General features: G+C 42.5%; 1 protein-coding gene and 1 long non-coding RNA gene across 5 annotated transcripts in view; one reads left to right on the top strand and one right to left on the bottom strand.

Annotated features, from left to right (window-relative positions):
* LOC148053965 (uncharacterized) overlaps positions 1-4,595 on the top strand; it is a 13,455-nt gene extending 8,860 nt beyond the window's left edge. Inside the window, exons 2-3 of the long non-coding RNA XR_015707742.1 lie at positions 2,694-2,830; positions 4,458-4,595. This is a non-coding gene — a long non-coding RNA (uncharacterized LOC148053965). The remainder of the gene's footprint in view (positions 1-2,693; positions 2,831-4,457) is intronic.
* Positions 1-20,832, bottom strand: part of LIMA1 (LIM domain and actin binding 1) — a 27,827-nt gene extending 6,995 nt beyond the window's left edge. Inside the window, exons 1-7 of one of the 4 annotated variants that reach the window (XM_087771030.1) lie at positions 20,727-20,832; positions 16,840-16,975; positions 14,122-14,167; positions 11,603-12,061; positions 6,077-6,185; positions 4,504-4,676; positions 2,014-2,121 (exon numbers count right to left, since the gene is read on the bottom strand). In XM_087771030.1, coding sequence (XP_087627156.1) covers positions 2,014-2,121; positions 4,504-4,676; positions 6,077-6,185; positions 11,603-12,061; positions 14,122-14,167; positions 16,840-16,958 — 1,014 coding nt within the window. In that variant the 5' untranslated portion in view covers positions 16,959-16,975; positions 20,727-20,832. Of the gene's footprint in view, positions 1-2,013; positions 2,122-4,503; positions 4,677-6,076; positions 6,186-11,602; positions 12,062-14,121; positions 14,168-16,839; positions 16,976-19,603; positions 20,091-20,726 lie in introns of those variants that run through there. The other 3 variants (XM_087771026.1, XM_087771027.1, XM_087771031.1) reach the window with 3 other exon arrangements.

The following is a 20,832-nucleotide window of genomic DNA, read 5'->3' as shown; positions in this document are numbered from 1 at the left end:
CTTCGGAAATCCTTGTTGATTTCGTTGATGTACCGTCCATGTTTTCTTACTTAGAAACCCCCTGACACCAAGCAGTACACATTTACGGGAAATCTCATGGCTCCCTCCAACATTTGACAAAACTATGACATTTAAACATCCAGCAAAGACAGTGCTTTTGGGGAAAACAAACAAACAAAAAAAAACAAACAAAAAAAACAGCTGAATTTTAAAAAAGCTTTTGTAGAACTAGAAGTCTGCAGTTCCCAGGTTGGGACAAACATGCCTAGACCTATCCTGTTCATCCTCCTTCAGAAACAGATTCATATTTAAAAAAAAAAAAAACAAAACTTTTTAGAAGAGTTGGATATAAACCAGTTTCAGATACTAAACATGTTACAGATAACACTCTTGATGTATATTTCTTTATTAAATTTGGCACTATTGCTATTAAATCAAATAGTTGTAAATAGCTACGCTGAGAAACTAAAGTACTGTAACAAGATTAAGTGCAAATCATCACTAATTCACTTTAATGATTGGAAGGTCCATTGCAAGCAACTGAAGTTTGCAAATTAATGAGGTAACGAGGAAGCAAGTTACATATATTAACATACTGTGGTCTACTGAAAAAATAACTGTAACACTAGTATACTGGGAAGTGCATCAGCATGTTCTGTGGCTGTCAGAGTCACACGTGTCTGGCTACTAAAGCTTTCATGGATTCAGTGTGAAAAATGACAAGAGAAGGTTAGCAAGTTTCTTTTGTTTCCTTTTTGCCAGAAGATTCCCATTTCTGACATTTACTACTAGTAGTTTTAATTAGGCTTATTTCCAAAGTTCATCATGTCATTTCAAAAGGACAATCCTGGCTCTCAAACAATGTTCTATTCAGGTTCTTTATTGCACCTGGACACCTCAACAAGTAACTTCACAATTACAGCTGAATACAAGAAATTTTATTCAAATCTTCCATTCAACAATAGGGAAGTATTCTGATTTAACAGGTGTTCCTTTAATTAACTCACCTTTTAGCAAAAAGCAGCCTCAACCAGTTAAACATGAAGCTGCTCAGCTGTCAGTGAGGAACAGCTGAAAGCAACAATTTGGCCCCTTGCCCGAGGAAGGCTGGAAAGCTCTAAAAGCCCTCCTGGCATTAGGCTGCCACGTGTTCAGAATGGCTGGAGTACACAGTACCCCAATTATTATTCAGCTACTTTTATCCTGTCTGCTGTCCCCAGTTTAGTATACAAATGCTTGAGCGTGCTTTATTGTCTCTAATTCACAGAGTAATTTAGTCTCAATTTACAGCTCAAAACCAGGAACAAACCCAAACTGGCATTCTCAGTTACCTTAATCAAAATTTAGCCACTAAATGCAGAAATAGTGACAAACTCATTTTACTTGTGTCACACAAAGCTTCTCATGGTTTTTTTTTTTTCTGGTGTGGTTTCTTTTTTGCTTTATTAAAAAAAAAAAAAAAAAAAAAAAAAAAAACCAACCCCCACCAAAACCCACAAAAACCCCAAATACCTAGCTGTGAATCATCTTTTTACAGTTAGGAAATATGACACAAAAAAGTTTAGGTGGCTTCATCATAGTCATCAAAAATTAATGGCAGAGTAAAAAAAAAAACCACAGGACAAAAACCCCCACAAAAGCATCGGAGGTTTCAGCCCTAGTCAGCTGCTGAAGCCATCAGAAAATTCATAAGCACGATATTGAAGGATTCTGCCACACTATAGGCATGTCATTACTGAGAAGACAGGGCAACTCTCGGAGAAAATTGAAGATTTGTCTCTAGACATTCTCTACCTCCACTTAAAAGTCTTCCACAGAGACTTGCTAGCTTATAATTCAGATACAGTCTAAGAAAAATAACTAAAATCAGGATTCTGCAGCATGTAAGTAATCTGTATCAGCTGCTCATATTCAATTTCTAGATGGCATGTGGAACAAGTCCATCAGCTGTGCTCCTACAACTAGTTCCACTTAAAGTGAAGTCCTTCATCTTCACCAGCATGAGCATCTTACCTTCTCCCCATCCTGATAGGAAATGGAGTCCTCAAGACTTGGTGGCATATTCTCCTTCTGCTCAGATTTGTAATTCTTGAGTTCACTTTCACTGGCTTGAATCTCATTCTATAGAATAAAGCACTTGAAAGTTGACAGGTTCTTTTCCCCTAGGAAAGTACTTGCTTTCTGTTTTCCTTAAAATCTTTCTTAAACTATTTTCCTAGTATAGACAGTGATAATTTAAGGAAGGGGCATAAAAATCTATACAAACCTGGTAAGCGATACATTCCAATGAAGAAAAAAGATGGGGCTGTAGAATTTTGCTATACTCTACGGAAGTAATGCCAGCATTTTTCTGAACAACCCCTTTTCTCTACGTCCAGATTCCTGTTTAAAATCAACTCTCATTTCCCCTGCTCAATCCACATCTTACTTTTCCAGAAATGTTATCTTTTCATTGGAAAGTACAAGTATTTCAAGACAAGCACTATCTAAAGCACTGTGTAATTGGAAAATACAATTTGACATAAAAGCAAATCCTACCCTTGCTTCAGTACTAGTCAAAAACATAATTCTGTTATTTACCGAGATTTTTGTTCTTGACAAACTGGCTTGTTTAAGATTTTCACAAAAGAATCTTTCAGACTTAAAAAACAAATAAAATCCAGTGAAACCTCGTGTTTCTTTCATTGCCACAGGATACAAGATAATCGGAGAAAAGACTTGTGCCTTTCACAAGGCATCTTCGCTGTGAAAGAGAAACAGCCAAATGCCAGCACCAGCATCTTACCGGATTTCGTAAGCAAGTCTGCACAGAACCAACCACGTCTAACAGGTATGTAACTGAATGTTAGCATTTTAATGTATCGATCTCTAAATATGCCGTCCATCATCTCTCCCTCCCCTCCCTGTATCACTTGCAATGCATAGAAATGATTGCTTCTCACCCTTACTCTAACCAACTGTAAAAGTGTCTATCACTTTTAATCCAGGCCTAATTGCACCACAATGCCCTCAAAATAGTTGTTCCCAAGAGAGACTATGGCTTTCCTTTGTAGCACAGATGTGACACATTTTAAGAGAAGGGAAGTACAAATACCACACTACCATATCAAAAGAGCCCCAGTTGCTTTGTCAGCAGGGAAGGGGAATATCCAAGAGTTATGGCTGCTATTGGAACACAGAAATACTGCAAACATTGGCCTCCGAAACCCTTATTTGCTCCATCTTATGTGCTGCCCTTGTCAATGTGCTAGGTCGAAATCGAAAGAGATTTTGCCAAATGGGACATCCTAAGAGCATCAGGCTGGACTGACACTCAAACTGATAGCGTTGGGGATTTGCAAACAAGAGTCTCAAGAGACATCTATAGTAAATCTCTTGCCATTAGGACATAATTTAGTGGATCAGCTACCACTCCGAGGCACAAACTGGAAAAGGCAATGTAGCAAACTAAATCCAGGCAAGAAACAGGATGCAGAAATCAGCAATTAGCAGTTAATCAGATTTGTTGCACTGGCTGCAATTACTTTCCATTCATGCAGTGAAGTTTACTTGACTTTCCTCCCAAGGGCTGGAGAAGTAGACCCACACTGCATATGAAATTCAGAAATCATTTCAGCTGGGTAGGGACTTCTGCCTCTCTACAAAGATACACAGGAAGCATGCACTCTTCCAAAGCTTAGAATCATCATGTTTGGTTTTTATTTCCAGTGCAAGTTTCCTAACTTAAAAAGGCCTATCCTCTTAAAATTTATTACTCTGGTTAATAGAAGTCACTCTTAAGCAATAAAAGTTCCCATCATTAAGCAAAAGCATCAGACAGTTCCAGCAAATGTACTTAAGCATTTTTTTAACAAAAGCTTAGATTCTTGCAGTCTCTTCAGCTGCAATACTGTACCATGATTCATTAATTGCTCATTTCCCGATCAAATATCTGCAAAATTGGCACGGATTCATTCACTGCAAGAGTCTAATTGGATTCAGATAATGGGTGAGAAGATTTGAAGGGAGGTGAAAAGCAAAAGGGAGGAAAACTGGCTGGAGATCCCAAAGCTGCAGGCCAAGAGATCCAGGTTCTGTCCACTGTATGACACTGAAAGGCGCTCCATCTTACTGTGCCTCAGTTTCCCCTAGCTTATAGCTAATGTACAATAGAGAATTGAGTTTGTTTTGCATACAGAGAGCTACAGACATGCAGAAAGAAAAAGAATGTCAGCTATGTTTCAGAAGGAACTCAGTCAGGGTGCCAGCAATTAATTCCTTGGAAAACTTTCAAGACTATTCCAGGAAGACGCAAATACTTATTTCTTCCTGCAGTATGTAGAGGCAACCCTTCATTAGAAACTACTCCTATGGGCACAAAGTTATTTTCAAAAGAAGGGGCACAAAGTTATTTTCAAAAGAAGATGGCATTATCTTCAAAAAGCCTGGTTCCCATAAGATCTTCTTTCCCGTCTCAGGTGGGGACAAAAATTCACTTCTACGCAAGCCAAAGAACAGACTTACCGTGGTAACGAGGCCTGTGGAACTGCCCTGCTTGGACACAGCTGCCTGATACTTCGCCAGCCTATCCTTTATTGAAGTTTCTGTTAAGCGAGGCATCTCCAGGCTTTTCTTGGTCTCTGCCTTATCTGGGCTGAGCGCTGGACTGGTATCTACAAGATGCCCTGGAAGAAGAGCTACATGAGTGAAGGGTAACTGTCAGGAACACCAGTAGACCTGTCTACAGAAAGATTTACAAATCCCATCCCTTCACCATGCCCAAGACCACAGAAATTCCAGATCTGAAGAGCACAGAAATGCTTCAGTCAAAGGTTTATGCTCCAAGTCTCATATTTAATCCAGCTAGTTTCAGAAGTAGCATATTCACCAGATGCAGTGTCCAGCCAGTGGTCTCAGAAGTAATGAGAGCAAACAGTTCTAACAGGGAAGATTGTTTTGCTGTTATTGTCAAATGAAAGCAGCTGCTACAGGGGCTAAATGGAAATATACATCATTCCTATAGCGGGATAGTTGGGGAAAACATGGGAAGTGAGGAAGGAAGTCTCACCTGCCACTTCCACCTTCTCCATGAAAATAATTTATTGCATGACATGTTACAGATGAGGATTTTGAGAACAAACATGTTATGAAATAATTCTGTTTAGTCTTACAGAATCATTTGAAGCATCTGTTTTTATCTCAAGAGGAAAGAAACATTTGGGACCTTAAGACTTTGCATAGGTGCAGATCTCCTGACTCTCAGAACTATGCCCCATTGCTTGCCATCCACCTTTCATTTTTGCTATCAGATGTTAGACAAATAACTTTAAAAAGCCAGCTCCTGTGGCTGCTCTGCTATCCAGCTTCCTCAGGTCTTCAGTAATAGCTTAGTTGTTCAATAAAAAATGATAAAAAAACAACCTTTTACTAGCTAGTGGCCTTGCATGACTAAAAAGTTCTATGAATCATTACGGTCCCTCTTGAAGACAATCAACAAATGTAAGTAGTCCTTGCCATTCTCTCCAGTATTGCTCAAATAAGAACACAATGTGCATCACTAAGCAGTGAGATATAATATTAGCCGTAGGCTGAAAACACAAAAGATTGTAAATGCTTTCTTAGAAAAGAGTCTCCAAACATATGAAGAAATACATAATTTTGCTCAAGTCATAAGGCTAGCTGTAGTTACCCGTGTCTGGACGGGGTAGGAGGGATAAGAATTAAAGCAAGAAGGAAGGCGGCATATTGTCTTGTCTGTCTGTGCGCTACTTTCTAAATTAGCTTGACTATTAAAAGTAGTTCTGAGATTGTTCTAGGATTAAGACACAGGGAAAAAACGGGTTCCATTCCTTAACTTGCTAATTATCTCCTGTGCCTTGGTTTCCCGTGCTTAAGAGTATAATGGTTTAAAATTCACAGCAAGACTTAATTCGTTAAATGCAATGCTTGCATGGACTTTACAGATAGAAGATGGCTGCACTTTCTTCCATTTCTGAAAGGCAAAAGTTATTTCCATTGTATTGTATAAAGTAATTTTATTTTATAAACTAAAAAAAAACCAAACCAAAACGAAACACAAACCATGAGGTTTACTGACCTGATGTGCTATGGCTCTTCTCTCCTTGGCCAACATCAAAGTCCTCCGAGGAGAGGCTGTTTTCAGAGATCCGCCTGCCGACTGCTGTCTTCCTCTGGTCTCTAAGCACCTGTTAGAGACAAGACCCACCTATCAGCTGCCCGGACAAACAAAGATTGTTGCGTATAATCCTTTAAGATGCACAGGTGTCACTAGCAAATCTGCTTTACTGGAATAAACAAGTCTAGCAGGTGACATCTTATTTAACCAATATAAAGTTTGATCACAGAATACCTGACCCTCTGTCACCTGGAAAACACTTTCTTGAAGAGGTCAGTAGATGCCCTTTGATTAGTTATCTTTGTTGAAAAGTCAGAGAACCACAAAGATCAGATTTTTAGGCATTTACCACTGCAAATACAAAACTTCAGTCTAGACTTTTGCATTTCATACAACTTCTCTCGAAGCTGATGTTCAAGGCCATTTTATGAAGATTTAAAATCAGAAAAAGGATGAAAGGAGTGAGCTATCAAAAACTTGCATTGATTTTCAGCAACAGAAAGAAGAATACTATTGTAATAAAAGTTATCTAAAGTCACTTGTTTTGATTTGGATAGCTCATGCATTTGGTACCAAATAATTCCCTAATTAGGTCTGATAAGGCTGAAGCTTAAGCAGGAGAGCGCTAGAGATAAATATTCTCAGATACCCAGGACAATCACTATCGGCAATGCGGTGCTGGACAGGGTGTTTCGTAGCACTACCACACAGATGCTCTGGCTGGCTCAATCAGATTTCATACGCATTTGTTAAGACCAACTCCCCAAAATCTAATGCTCAATATAAGAAATTGTAAAAAGAAATTTCAGCAGCTTTGATAAATGCTCATGAAGTGCAGAGTTTAATTTGACTTCGTCAAGATAGGACGTTTTCACAGCTGAAAGTCAACTATAAAATACCAGAACGTTCCCTCCCTAGGAAGAGTTAAATCACAGAGCCAGTTGGAAATGAAGATTGAGGCTAATGTACAGAAAAAGGCAGGTTTGGCAAGATGCTCCAACCACACATTCCCCCCCCCCCCCCCCCAACTTCCAACAAGTTTCTTATTTGCTGGTCACCAAACTGAAGGAAATTCCAAAGTTTTATTTTAACAGAACTGCACTGTAAGATAATCACTGTGAAAAATCAGGCTGCTTTGGCATACAAAACAGCAACTTTACCAGGAAAGGAAAATGCAGCTGGAAAACCTCTTTTTCCATTAGCATGGGAAATATTTTCTATTTCTGTGGTTTAAGACTTTGGTAACTTTTCTTACTGGAAAAGAGCTTAGCTATGACAAGTCTTTTCCTTCCATTGAATGTGTTGATAGGTTCAGTTTGGGAGTGTCTGCACACTTGTAAGGACTTGCAGATTCCTCATTCTGTGCAAACTATCCTTAGATGATTCTTATTCAGCCTACGTTGGCTTTAATGTCACCTTGAGCCCACAAGTCTGAAGTTCTTACAACTCAGAAGTTTGCTGCTCAAAGGGTCTAGCTTTTGACTAGTATACAAAGAAGATCATTGTAGGCAGAATACACTTGAAGACAAGGTCCTTTGAGGATGCAGAAGAGAAAACATGTTTATTAGCCCACTTGAAACCCCTGGCTATTTTATTGCTGCCCTGGGTTTGGGGTTTTTTTTATTTTTGTTGTTGGTGGTTTTGGTTTTTTTTTTTAATAATATGGCACCACACACATTTTCTTGCACACAGCAGGAGTGACAAAGCTACAAATGAAAAAACAAATTTGCCGTATAGACACATGGGAGGTTTAACTGGCAGCAGGGTGCATAAGGAAGTTTTCACTACTAGGGAACAAAGGTCTTAAATTCAAGTAATTTAGATCCAGCATCTGGGACTCCAACCTCACTGAAAGAAACCATCAGCACTTTTCAGGAGCAAAAGACAGTTAGAAATCAAGACTGGAAACTTGTTTGGGTTGCCTCTTCTCATTCTCCTTTGTTTCAGAATCTCATTTCAATTTATTTTCACTGTAGTCTTTCTCCAGTAACATCATGCTGGACTGCCCTCATGTTTAGAGGACAAAGAATTCTGAATTACGGCTGAAATTAATTATTAAACAAATTCAACCTCTAAATAAGACTTCTCAAGGGGCCAGTGCATTGTCAAACAATTATGACAAGGGTTCGGTCAGCTACAACCAGCAGGAATTCTGGAGCAGGGTCCAGCACCTACCTCATCTAGATGCATGCACAAAATCAATGTTTTCTTCCAAGCAACCAAAAACCTTCATATTTTTAGCAGCAGCGAAGGATTCAATATTCATCAGAAAGAGACTCTTCTGCTTGACTCGGTAGGACCTTCCTGAAGGCTGGCAAGTTCCAACTTAAGAGCGAAGAGCTTTCCCCCCCATTGTACCACCTTGCTGTGGAATCCACCGCAGCAGGAGAAGTTCAGTTACAAGAGGCAGCCATCTCATGACCAGCTAAAACAGGCTGAGTTAATGAGTACTCCCAACTGTCAACTGAATCACCTCCACAGGCCTGCCAGCTCCTCTCCTCCTGTCCTCTTTGCCACCTCAGACATCTACAGGTACTACAATTTCACCTGAAGAACTTTTCTGTAGATTAAGTTGTATAACACAATTAGCCTAGGTCTTGAGAGTAAAAATCCAAGCCACCAAAATACAAAAGCTTTGGTTAGAATTCAGAGATATTTTTGTACCCGTCTTAGAACTAAAACCTACAGATATAAAGTCAATGTTGTGTAGATTTTATATCAACAGTTTTATATTGTTGGGAAAAAAAGCAGAGTAATAGGGGAAAAAAAAAACAAACAGTTTAACAAAGGGAAGATGAGGGACTTTTTCCATTACAATCAATAGACTGACCAACCACAAGCAATTAGGGTGATTATGGCTCATGGAAGGTAACACCTTTCACATGAAGGAATCCCTGACTCCCAGCTTTAGCCTATGCCACTCAGTTCCCTTTACAGCCCTGGCTGGGCCACAATTCCCACGCCACAGCTTCTGCTACTTACAAAATGAGATAAAATATTCCTCATGTCTGGAAAGCCTCAAGGTTCTAAGACAAAAGAAGCGAGTGCAGAGGTACCACAAACAGATTGAACAGCATTTCGCCTGGGGCACAAAGAGTTGTTGGGCAAAAGACCAAATAAAAGTTACACCTATTTCATTATATACTAACCGTGTCAAACGTGACCCTGCACATAAGGTTAGCTACACAAGACAGTAAGTTTTTGCCTTAAAGGAAAAACACAAACCAACTTGGAGACAACTTGTTAAGAAGTATTGCACCTCTGCTCGCTCTTTCTTTTCTTCTGATCTTCCTTGTGTAAGCTTTCGCTATCGTTTACAGGAAGAATTCTTTGAAACTGATAAAAGACCTGATGTTCAGTCTTTGCTTAGTGCTGGACCAATCTCGACCGACATGCCTGCCTCTGACACGATTAGAGCATTTTTGTCCATGAAGATGCAATTAAAAAAGATCTGCTTTGTATCTAAATTGCAGAAGACAGCACAAGATCTGAATGAATAAATGAATAAACTATGAGGTTTTGCTTATAACCCTGAAAATGAGAATAGATTCGTTTAGGGTGGGTGATTAACTCAGAAAATCCAGGCTCTAATCTGGATTCTTGCCACAGACTTGCTCCGCAACCAGGCAAGTCGTTTTATCTTTACTGCCATGAAGTTACTGCCATGTTGCTACTTAGCTTATACAGATGTTTCATCAGCAAAGCTCTGACAGCAGTTACACCTTAAGACTGAAGTAAATACCAAGGAAAACTGCCATCTCTCAGCTGAAGCCTGGCTTGCACTTAAACCAGGGGTTTATCAACGGAGAGTTCAGGAAAAGCATAAATGGAAGAGGCGACGGCAGAGCTTGCAGTTAGCCGAACTTACACCACTGCCGTAGTTGCTTCCTACCTTAGTGAAAAAGATGTGTCCCCATGGCGCCTAACTATCTTCATTGTACGTGACTGCATGACATCATCCTCCAGTCCTCAGATAAATTCCCACAACCAGAAATCTTACAATAGTGCTTTCTAACTACAAGACACTTCCTCCCCCCCATACACTTAAACTTTAGAGCACTTCGTGCCTTTTCCCTTCTAAAATTAAAAAGTAACCAGACGAACTTGGAATAGGAATATAATTTGAACCTAACCTGAACAGTTTCATACCTACTGTATGGTATTTACTGTGTTCAATTGGTTTTCAACAATATTTGAATTACTAAGCTTGACAGAAACATCAGTTCCAGATTCAGTCAGCTCTGAAACAATTTATTCCCCAGGCTAAGATAAAGTTACTTGAAGCCCATCTGCAAAACGGTACTTTCCTGTGGAATCCTGACTGATTAATCCTACAGCAAGAGTTCAGAGAAGCGCTATCGGGAGATCACCCGCCACAGCCCACCCTTTCAGCGGAGGTGATAGTACGGGCAGCTCTTACACAATGACAAAGACTACGAAAATCTAAGTTGTGAAATTACTATATACAGACCCAAAACTCACTTTAACACGGAAGTGCTCCTCTGAAGCCCTTAATTGTTACACATTTAGACAACTTCTGTACAAATTTTGTTTGTTTTACTCAATACTGCAAGAAAACCACCCGCAGTAAAACAAAGCCAGAAGTATAGGAAACTATGAGAAAACTGGAAAATCCACCAGCATCAAGGCCTCAGGACTATGTTGCAAGTCACTAGCATATGCAACTCATTTTCTAGCTAAGCAATTCTCCCCGGGGACACACAGTCTGCAGTCCACATGCAGGATCAGATTTCATGAGCAGTTGTAAGAAAATGCAAGCCCTGTGCATTTGCAAGTCAAAACTAGTGAAGGCAGGAGCTTGTCTGGCTATCTCTGCTTATTTTTCCCCCGTGAGGAGTTTTTTTCTGATAAGAAACATTTGTTAAGATACAAAGATGAGAGAACAGCAAGGAGAAGATGGGAGTATTTTGCAGGACTTGTATATCTCTCTCTGTATGTGCCTATGTGTGACTCACATACTGATACATATATAAAAAAACCTCTTAACTCTGGCAGTACTTCCATCTCAACTGCAACTGCCCGAGACTGTTGAGCTCACTTCAAACAGTTACTTTTTCTTTTATAAATATATAAGTATACACATATATATATTTACACAATTCATATTTGCGTAACTCATCTTAATCTAAAGACAAGATATAAACAGTCCCAACTTCCTTTTAAAAAAAAAATCTTAATAAATTCCATACTTATTTTTCCGTCTTAAACTGTACCCCTTTCAGAAGCAAATTCATTTTACATCTCCAATGAGCAATCACAAATAGCCACAAATATAAGCACTCTGCGCATATTTGTATAGCTCAAGTAAGTTATTAACACCAGCTACATTATGTTTCAACTAAAACAATGAATACAATTATTTGCAGAGTCAATAGTTTGGAGCCACTCCCTCCAGGGACTTTTCCTGATGCCCAAGAGGCAGCAGAGTTTTAGTTTCTCTTAAGATTTGAAGGGACAGATCCTTACCTTGGTCTGAGTCGCTTCACCCTTTTCAAACATCATCTTGAGTTTGTTCAGTGGAACGTTGTATTTCTCGATCTTCCCCGAAGAGTCCGTGTTTTCGCTGGCTTCAGGCTTTTCCACTTCTCTGGACTCTCTCAGACAGTTTTCCATGTTACTGCTCTCTGGTGAGTGGCTTTTAAAGTTTCCGCTGTCACCACCCGCACACTGCAGCTGGCCAGGGGTGCTGGAAGGGGCCTGGGTGTCAGATGTAGCACCAGCCCCCAGGGTTTGCTCCGTGTCTGGGGAAGAAGCAGGGCTGCTCCCGACTGCGAGCCCGGGGCTGGCGACCTTGTGCCTAACCTCAGCACAGCTGCTTCGTAGCGTTTCCTTCCGAGACTCCGTTCCCAGCACTGGATTTTCCCACTTCTTCTTTAGTACACTCAGATTCCCCCTTTTAAAATGAGGGGGAAGATTTTCTGTGTTCTACAAAGAACAAGAAGTTAATTCCAGTTATATGCCCGATGAAGCATTCAAGCACTTCCTTTCTATGCGAAAGGAAGCTAAAGGCTCAGTTCTGATCTCAGCTCTCTGCTTTTTCAGACAGCTGTGAATAGTTACAACTGTGCCACATGGAGAAAGCATCCAGGATAGGAAAGGAAGGAGGGGGGAGAAGAGAAAAGTCAGGAGCTAAAGCAGGAAGTGAGCAAACAGGATGGCCTTATAAGGAAAAAGGGAGTCAAGCTCTAATGAGTTAAATGACACACAAAAGGCTTGAATCCACACATGAAGGAAAGGGGACCAAAATCCCCACAAGAAGGGTCTCTAGCCCTAGAACAAGCAAACAATAGCAAAAGCAGCCATCTGAGAGATGGGTGGTGTGCCAAATGTCGCAATGTCTTCCAGCTGGTTCAGAAGACAATTAGTAGGCCTTCCAAAAAGCTACAGATTAGCTTTCAGAAACCACTACTTTTGGGGACTTATGTATTTCTACCATCAGTTAACAGCAGCGTTTTAGTTACAAGAGATCTGTCTTTGGCATTTTATACCATGCAGTGTAAGGCTCAAGCTAAGCGCTGACAACAAATGGTTTTTTGCTCCCATTTAAAAATACCAGATCATTTGCTGGAATTTTTCTTCTATTTCACTCAACACATTGAAAGCTCTCGGCAGGAAACATGCACCCAAGTCACAAGCGCTGCCTTACCACTGTGAGCTCGACGGTAATACGTGGAGCAGTAGTACTCCTCACATTCAAGTGCTTTTCAGACTAGTTTTGCTTACAGGTAGTTGCCTCTCCCCAGAGTAATAGACCAGCCCATGTTCGATTCATTCAAGTCTAATACCTGCCACAAGTGCACTTCTGCGCTCTCTCCCTTACGCAGACCACTATGTATCGAACTCGTTGCAAGTGGAACAGGTCTACAAGGCTTACAGGAATTAAACAGGATTAGCAGCTATATTAGGATTTAAGTCTCTCACCCTATTACTCTTCTGGTCACATTTTGAATGCTGCTTTGCAAATTAACTTGAATCCACCTAGACTTCAAAAAAAGATCAGCTTGCTTGCTGACTGTGTTTAAAAGAAAGTACTAAAGTTATAAGGCAAATGTTGTAATGTAACAGAAGTACTGAAAATTGCGCAGCAGGTTTCCACAGGAACACCTCTGGACACGATGCCTATGGAGTCCCGGCATACTTCATAAACACAAGTCATTCTCGCTTGGGACTTGCCTGTTCCCTGATCACACAAGCAACGAAGAAAATTTAAGACTGGAGAGTAATTTTTAGAATGCTTATTTTATCACACCTATATCCCAAACAGAAAAAGAATGACTCCCCAAGCTTTAAAGAGACGAAGGCAGCATGGTCTAACAAAGACTTACCTACATACCCTGAAAATATTGCCGGTCTTTTCAAATAAAAATTAAACTGAGGATCTGCTTATACAAAGACCTGCAATCTCAGTGCCTGGTATTTCAGCCAGGGTCCCTGACCCCAGAACAGTAAGTGGAACGTAGCTCACAGGAGGGAATGCGAGGCTGTAACAGAGCCAAAAAGGATGGCTCTCCTTCATCCAGGGGCATTTTGAACCCTGTAAGCCACTTCAGAGAAGATCCCCCTTAACGGATTCTACGGCTATCAAAGATACACACGTCAGATTTCAGAGAGGCTGGTAGCTTCTTTTAAGCAGACTTTTAAATTTAGTTAAGAAAGGAAGAGGCACCACACAACTGCCTACAGCTAAGAACAAAGAGGTGGATATTCATGCGTTGTGGCTAACCTGTTTTGCCTTTTGCTGAGGAGCGAATTGGTGATTCAACATGTAGCTTTGGGCAAGGCATTTGATTTTCTTTCCTTTCATTCACACTGAGAAAGGGTAGGGGGAAGGAGTCAAAAGCAAACACTATGTCTAAGCCAAGTTTTTTGTAGGATACATGGCAGCAATTTTGATATTCCAAAAATCAACTGTCACAAAACATTGCATGTAGGTGATCGGTTCTGATTGCAGGCTGTTGCTTATTGCCTAGGAAACAAATACTTACACTTCTTTTTTTCTCACCAGTGGCTTCTTCAGCAGCTTTCTGATACCTTTGAGAAAGAGGAAAGAGAGGAAAAAAAAAACAAAAAACCACAAACAGTTTTTAACGAGAATACTTAAGGCTCTTGAAGTCAGCTGAGATTTTTTTTTCCCCACCAAGGATTCTGTGCACTTCCCAGACCTATCAAATAAAACCACAGGCTGGAAAAATAGTAGCAAATACTACCAGAACAATGCAAAGTGACAGACATATTTTAAGTCATTCAGTTTATAATAATAGCATACATTAATATTTTTCATTACCTAAGCACTCCGATTCTCAAATATAGACCATTTACCTTGGAATAGCTGTATTGTTTCCGCCACCCAGCTGTCTGCTGTGCCCCCTTGCAGGAATAACTCAGCTATTTATACAGCAGCTGCTGAACTGTAACGAATTACAGCTTGGCATAAGCAGAAAATCTACATAAGTGCCAGTTTATTTTACTGTGCTGGGTTGTAAACGGCACCAATTCAGCAGTTGCTTCATGAGCAGCTGAACCATCCCTGCAGTGGAAACAGTAATCACAGCCCTCTGAAGATAAGCCACCCTGGATCATGAATCAAAGTCCTTTAAGAAGCTATAGAAAACTCCCGGCAATCTGCACACCACTCCACTGGGCATAAGTACATCCACAGCTAGGAGCACACGGACCGCGCCGATTACTGTACTGCGCGAGGTGATTGCACGTTGCTTTTGAAATGCACAAATTAGTCAGATGTGACAAATTTTGCCATTTATAAGTAGAGCTCTGCTTGTCAAAGAGAAGAAATGTCACCCAACGTCTCCTCGGGCAAATGATGTTTCTGTCCTTCTTATCCGTGGAATTCTACTTTTGATACCACTGTGAATATGTTACAGGCAGTAAATGAGACGCTAATATCATAGTAGTCATCAGCTTCAGACTTTAAATAATTGCTGGTATCAAACCAATAACTAATGTATACCACGGGCTCAGTTCCTTCTAAGAAAAAAATTCCTACGTGCAGATACCTGCCCTATGACTCATTTTTCTTTATAACAATTGTTTGGGGTTTTTTTCTGCTGTGACTGGTGTGCTCCTATGTAGATTTCTCCTCTTGTTACACTAGAGAGTAGGCAAATTGTACCCTTATTTCTGCTCCATAAGCTGCATTTACTGTACAGACTGAAAGCTGCTGAAGGAGTGTAGCTGGCCCTCTTTAATCAATACAAACACACGAACCTATGTCTCTGTACTATAAAGGTTCCAAAATTCGAACGAGACGCTGAGAAAGTTAGTTTATGGAGGAAAAGAGATCAATACTGGAAGAAGTAACAGAGAGAAACATGGGGATGAAAGTCAAGTACCACACTGGGAAACAAACAAGGATTGAAGAGTCCTAGACAGCGCTCACTCTGGAAGTTAGCACAGCACAGCACACTGTTTAAGTCTCTGCTGTTGCAATTTGCATGTCTCTGACCTGACAAAACTGATAATCTAAACACTACATGGAATGAAAAAAATGTTTTCACATACAAATATTTAGGGAACAGCAATTTAGAAAAATTATGCTCCTCACTATGCGTGTCGGTGTTGGCAAAGCCAGTAAGTAGGACTGTGTTTTTCCAAGGAACTGACTCCGCTTATGTAGAGGGACCCTACTTGATTAAGGAATAGCAGTTTGGATTACTTCCACTAAGCCCTTTTCAAAGGATTATCAACATTTAGCAAGATGACCAGGTTTTGTAATCAAGCTTCAATAGGTGAATAAATTACCTTAACAAGAGTGGTCAAAGCAAGCAGCTTCTCCTTAGGCCAGAGTACTTAAAGAGCTATGTTTGTGTAAAGTCCAGATTGCAATTATCCTTCCCCTATAGACTCCCTAAAGTTTCTCCCACACTCAAGATTTAAATACTCCAAACCCTTGCTACGCTATTAATGCAATAGCCTAGGAGACCTGGTTGCCCAAATCCCACTGAAAATCCAAGCTGTAGTCTATATATTTCCTTAAGGAAATAAAAGCTTTTCCAGAAAACATGTACAGGCTACCACCACGCAGCTTTCTCAGTGTATAAAATATTACTTTATGATTTGACTGTAAGCCATCACCCATCTCTCAGAGGAAAGGGAAGGGTAATATTCCTTCTCTACACAAGTTTTGTGAGCCATCTGGAAGGGGACATCGTGAAGAACATAGCTACTGTGAAATTCTCGGACAGAACTCTTACTAGAGGGTTACATCTAGCACCCCCAGTTGACAGAACTGCCATTCCTAACTGGTCTCCAATTAACTGGTAAAGCATTACTGCTACTTTTCATAGTACCAGGCAGGAAATGCCATGTTAGCAGAGAAACCTATGTAGTTCATGCTCAAGCAGTTAAAGACCATTTCTGATGAAGTAAAACCCTAATGGCAATAGCCGCCTATAATCCAATACTCTGCCCTCAAAAACAAATTGCAATTTGTAGTTTGACAGAAAACGTTCTACTTTATTTTCCGACAGCAGAAAAAAGATGTTATAATTCCAATTGCTGAAACAATACAATGTCAGCCACTGGAAAAACTTTTGCCCAGCACATATTAAACCAGAAACTTAGATGCCTACAGAGCTATATTATTTTTAAGAAGCAAAGCAACTGTCAGTGAAGCAGTCATTGTTCAAGGTACCAGCTGTCAACCTACACACACAGCTTGTGCTCAGCAGCCTCACGGCACTTACTTGGAGAACCTCTCCGCAAGAGCTGACGACTTATTTTTGTTGACTAGAGAAAGCTCTTTCGCAGTGATTTTCAAAGACTGCGAAGTCCATTGTTTTCTGTTAAACGGGGAAGGCTCCATCTTATCACCACAAATACCTGCTCAGGAAGAAAGGACAGTGTCAGCAATAAGAATTATGTGAGCAGAAAAGCAGTTTCACAAAGTGATTCGACACTAAGTCGCCATGCAGGTGCTCCCAGCGTACTAGTGCCACTAAGCCCTGCTCATTCAGGATCTTGTCCCTCAACTGACTCCAAAAAAGGCATCAGATTAAAATTATAATTTCCTCTGCAGATGCCATTGAGATGGTGCCCTTGATAAAAACACTAGCCACAATGGAAGGCGTCAGAGATAAGCCGTAAGCCAGAACAGGAGTAAGAAGCGAGCTGCGGTTGAAGAGGATGCTAATGCGAAGCTCTGTGTTTCCCACACACGCACGGCCTCCAGGAAGCCCTAATATGCCCTCTCTTGTTCTGGTTTCTAAACCAAATGTGCTGGCATTTATGTAAGAAGGCTTGAGTTATGAAACCTAAGAGGATGTAATTCCTATGCAAACATTTTTCATTCACTCTTGTGCTGTTCATTCTTAACGCAGCAGCCGTTTCCTCTGTGAGCTGAAACAAGTCATTTGTTCGTGGAGGCAGCTGTAAACCTCATGTTGCAATAGCTATCAGTTACCTAAAGGAATAGTTTTAACCACCCTGTCCTGCTGTAAAGGGAAAGAGATTTTGTACAGCTATTCACCACAGAAGCCAACAAGACTACATCAGATTTTTCTTTTTACATACTTAGTTTTCTTTTGTGGAGGAGGAAAGGAGGGGAGATTAATTTAAAGAGTTCTCTGATAAGACAAAAATAAAGCTTGTAGGGCAACGCCTTTCCTTTTTTCCTCTTTTCCTCTTTTCTTTTATCCCTGGTCTTATGTCACACAATGCCTGTAGCAAGTGCACTAACTGATCCTACAATGCTACCATCAGGCAGGCTGATCTCTTTCTCATATTTTTCACCCATTTCTTTAACTGATTTGCACCATTAGGCCACAGAACTCTGGAAGTCTGAGTACGGGTCTGCTTGACCACTAGTTACACTGCAAATGGAAGCACCTTAAGACACCTTGACATAAACGGTCAATCAAAGGTAGGAAAGACCACATTTCTGAAATCCTCATAGAATGCAACTGCTTAAACATGACAAAGACTCGGGATTCTGCAACGCCTCAGTCCAAAAGAATTCAGCTGCAGCAAGCAGAGTCTCACCGCTTTTGTGAGTTGTGAGTCCCAGCAATTTCCAGTGCTGGGAGGGGAGCTCTGGGTCTGTGAAGTGCCCAGTTGGTGCTGGGACCAGAGGAACCTCTCTAGTGCTGCACCCTGCCGCTGCCTAGAGATAAAACAGGCAGCAGACGAACACGTCGCTGTCTTGGTGGATACTCTCTAACATTCCTTACTTAATTCACCTGATGTAATGGAGAGAATGACACACCATGCCAATACGTGTTTTTTCAAGATAGTGATTTAGATGGTGCTTTTAGATGTACAGGTGGACCTGTTGTGGCAAACGAGAAAAGCTAGGCTATTTTTGTTGTCATGTTGAAACACACTGAAACTACTTATCAACGTTACGTTTCCAGTTGCAGCTTACCGCAGCCTCAGACTCGCATCTCCGCTTAAGGCAGTCTCTGAAACGCATCCAGTGCCCCTTCAACTGGCAAGAGAAACTCAGGCTGCAGAGTTACTTTCTGAAATTCATGCTTTCTTGAAAACATTTTGCATCTCCACATTACCCTCTTCTGTTAATCTGCAAACTTTCGTCCAGACTGAACTAAGAGAAGGATGCTCTCCATTTGGCTGGCTTAAAATAGTTACCAGCCTTTGCCAACTGCACAAATGATCATCCACAAAGAACAAGGATCTAATTAGAATACAATACGAGCGCTCAATTTTCTCCCTTTTTAAAAAGCATATTGCACATGCAAGTAAATAAGCATTCCTGTGATTACAGGATGTAGTCCCTGGTATTCATGCCCAGTAGCAAACATTTAGCATATAGATTTAATAAAGCCGCAGAATACAGATGCAGAGATGATAGACAGAATTTACTCCTGAAAAAAAAAGTCCGTGTTAAAAAAGAATTCTGAATCATGCTACAGTTTAAGCTTTGGTTTATGATTAATCTCGAGCCAAAGGGAGATCACCTGAAGCCCCACTTTGCAGTTTTAATTGCCTTTCACAAAACGGAGCCAGTTTTGCCCAGGAAAAGGTAGCAGGGCATTCACTAGGAGCCTCCCTTGGCAGAGAGAACAGCTTGCTCGTTGACACGCACCTTACACGGAAGGACAGGTTCAGTAAAATAGTGAGAAAACAAAATCTAGTTCAATTGTGCAGAAAATAAGCCCAGGTTTGATGTGCAAGCGTTCCACCGCAGCCTGTAGTGATCACTGTTTGTGGGTGCGTTTTCTCCCCTGTGGTGTTTTTGTCCAGTTTCCCTACCATTTTCTCCATTAAAGCCACGGGTACCTGAAGACAATCAGGCCTGTTTTGGCAAAAATCTCTTTATAAAGGCAGTAGCTACTGCTAGGATGTTCAAATGGAAAGTTAAGCAGCATATTTGGAATCTCAGTCACTAGAAAAGACATAAAACAGAACACTAAGATGCCCTGAAACTTGTGCTCCCACATTTTCAATGCCATTCCACATTCTTAGCACTTTCCCATACGTTTATAGTCTCACCATGTTCAAGCGTCTCTGTACTTTTTTCGCTGCTCCTTCTGCATAATTTATTCCCAGTCATTTCTGGAAATAGTCCTTTATTGTACGTATTAGAATTTAAAGGAGATCGCGAGCATTCTGCATATTGCAATAGAGACAGGTTATGTTGAAGATAGCACGCCGTCCGGAGGAGGGGACAGGGAATCTAGAGTTGTGCAAGATGTTAAGGAAGGGAAGGGCTGTGATTTAGCACCAAATCTAGCTCCAGTACCTTTAACTAAGAGTTTAACAGTAGAATAAAAATCCATACATCTGGAAAGGTTCTGAAAGAAAAACTTTTGGCTAACACCTGCCCCGAGGTGGAACTGGTTGGTTTATGGACGGCTGAAGCCTCTGCAGAAGGGGACACCTGCTGCAACGGCTCGGCAGCCCAGAGCGGCGGGGGCACGGGACCGCCGGCCGCAAGCAGGCTCAGGCTCTCCCCGCCTGCCCGCGGGCCCCTCCGAGGCTTCGTGCCCCTGAAGCACCTTCCCGAGGGGAACCCCGCCGGGCCGTGCGCGGCGGCGGGCGGGACGGGACGGGGCTCTTCCCGCTTCACGCCCCGCTGTCGCGGCCCCACGCCGGAGCAGGGCACCGCGCCCCCCGCCCCGGAGGAGGCGCTGGGCTGAGCAGCGGAGCTCCCGGGGTGCCGCCGCCGGCCCAGCCCCTTCAGTCCCGGACCGTGCGAGCCGACAGAGCCCCGCTGCCCCCCGCGGGCGCTGCCGGCGGGGCCGGGCACCGGAGGGGAAGCCCGGAGGGGCGCACTGGAGCCCGCCTCTGGGGCGGGTAACGGGCCCCAGACACCCACAGAGCCCCGCACGGCTCGCACCCCACCACCGGGCTGCCGCGGCCCGGCGGGAGCCACCGGCGCCGGTCCCGCTCCGGGCAGCCCCGCGGCGGCCGCGGCCGTGGCCCCGGCCCCGGCCCCAGGCTGGCAGGGCCCCCCCCACCCCGGCCCCGGCCCCGGCCCCGGCCCCGGCCCCGGCCCCGGCCCCGGCCCCGCGCTGGCAGCGCCCCCCGGCCCCGGCCCCGCTGACAGGGCCGCTGGCGGGAGCGCGCCCCCCGCCGGCCCAGCGGTCCTGCCCCCCCCCCCAGCCCCAGGCACCTGCGGCGGCCGGGAGGCGGGTCCTGCGCGCACACCTGTCGCGACTGAGGCGGCGACTGCACCTCCGCGCCGGCGGCGGCGCCGGGCAGCCGCCACCGCCACGCCC

This window comes from Nipponia nippon, unplaced genomic scaffold (genome assembly GCF_047370975.1).
Source record: "Nipponia nippon isolate SJK-2023a ecotype South Korea unplaced genomic scaffold, ASM4737097v1 scaffold_35, whole genome shotgun sequence".
Lineage (NCBI taxonomy): Eukaryota > Metazoa > Chordata > Aves > Pelecaniformes > Threskiornithidae > Nipponia > Nipponia nippon.
This window is presented reverse-complemented; position numbering and strand designations above follow the sequence as displayed.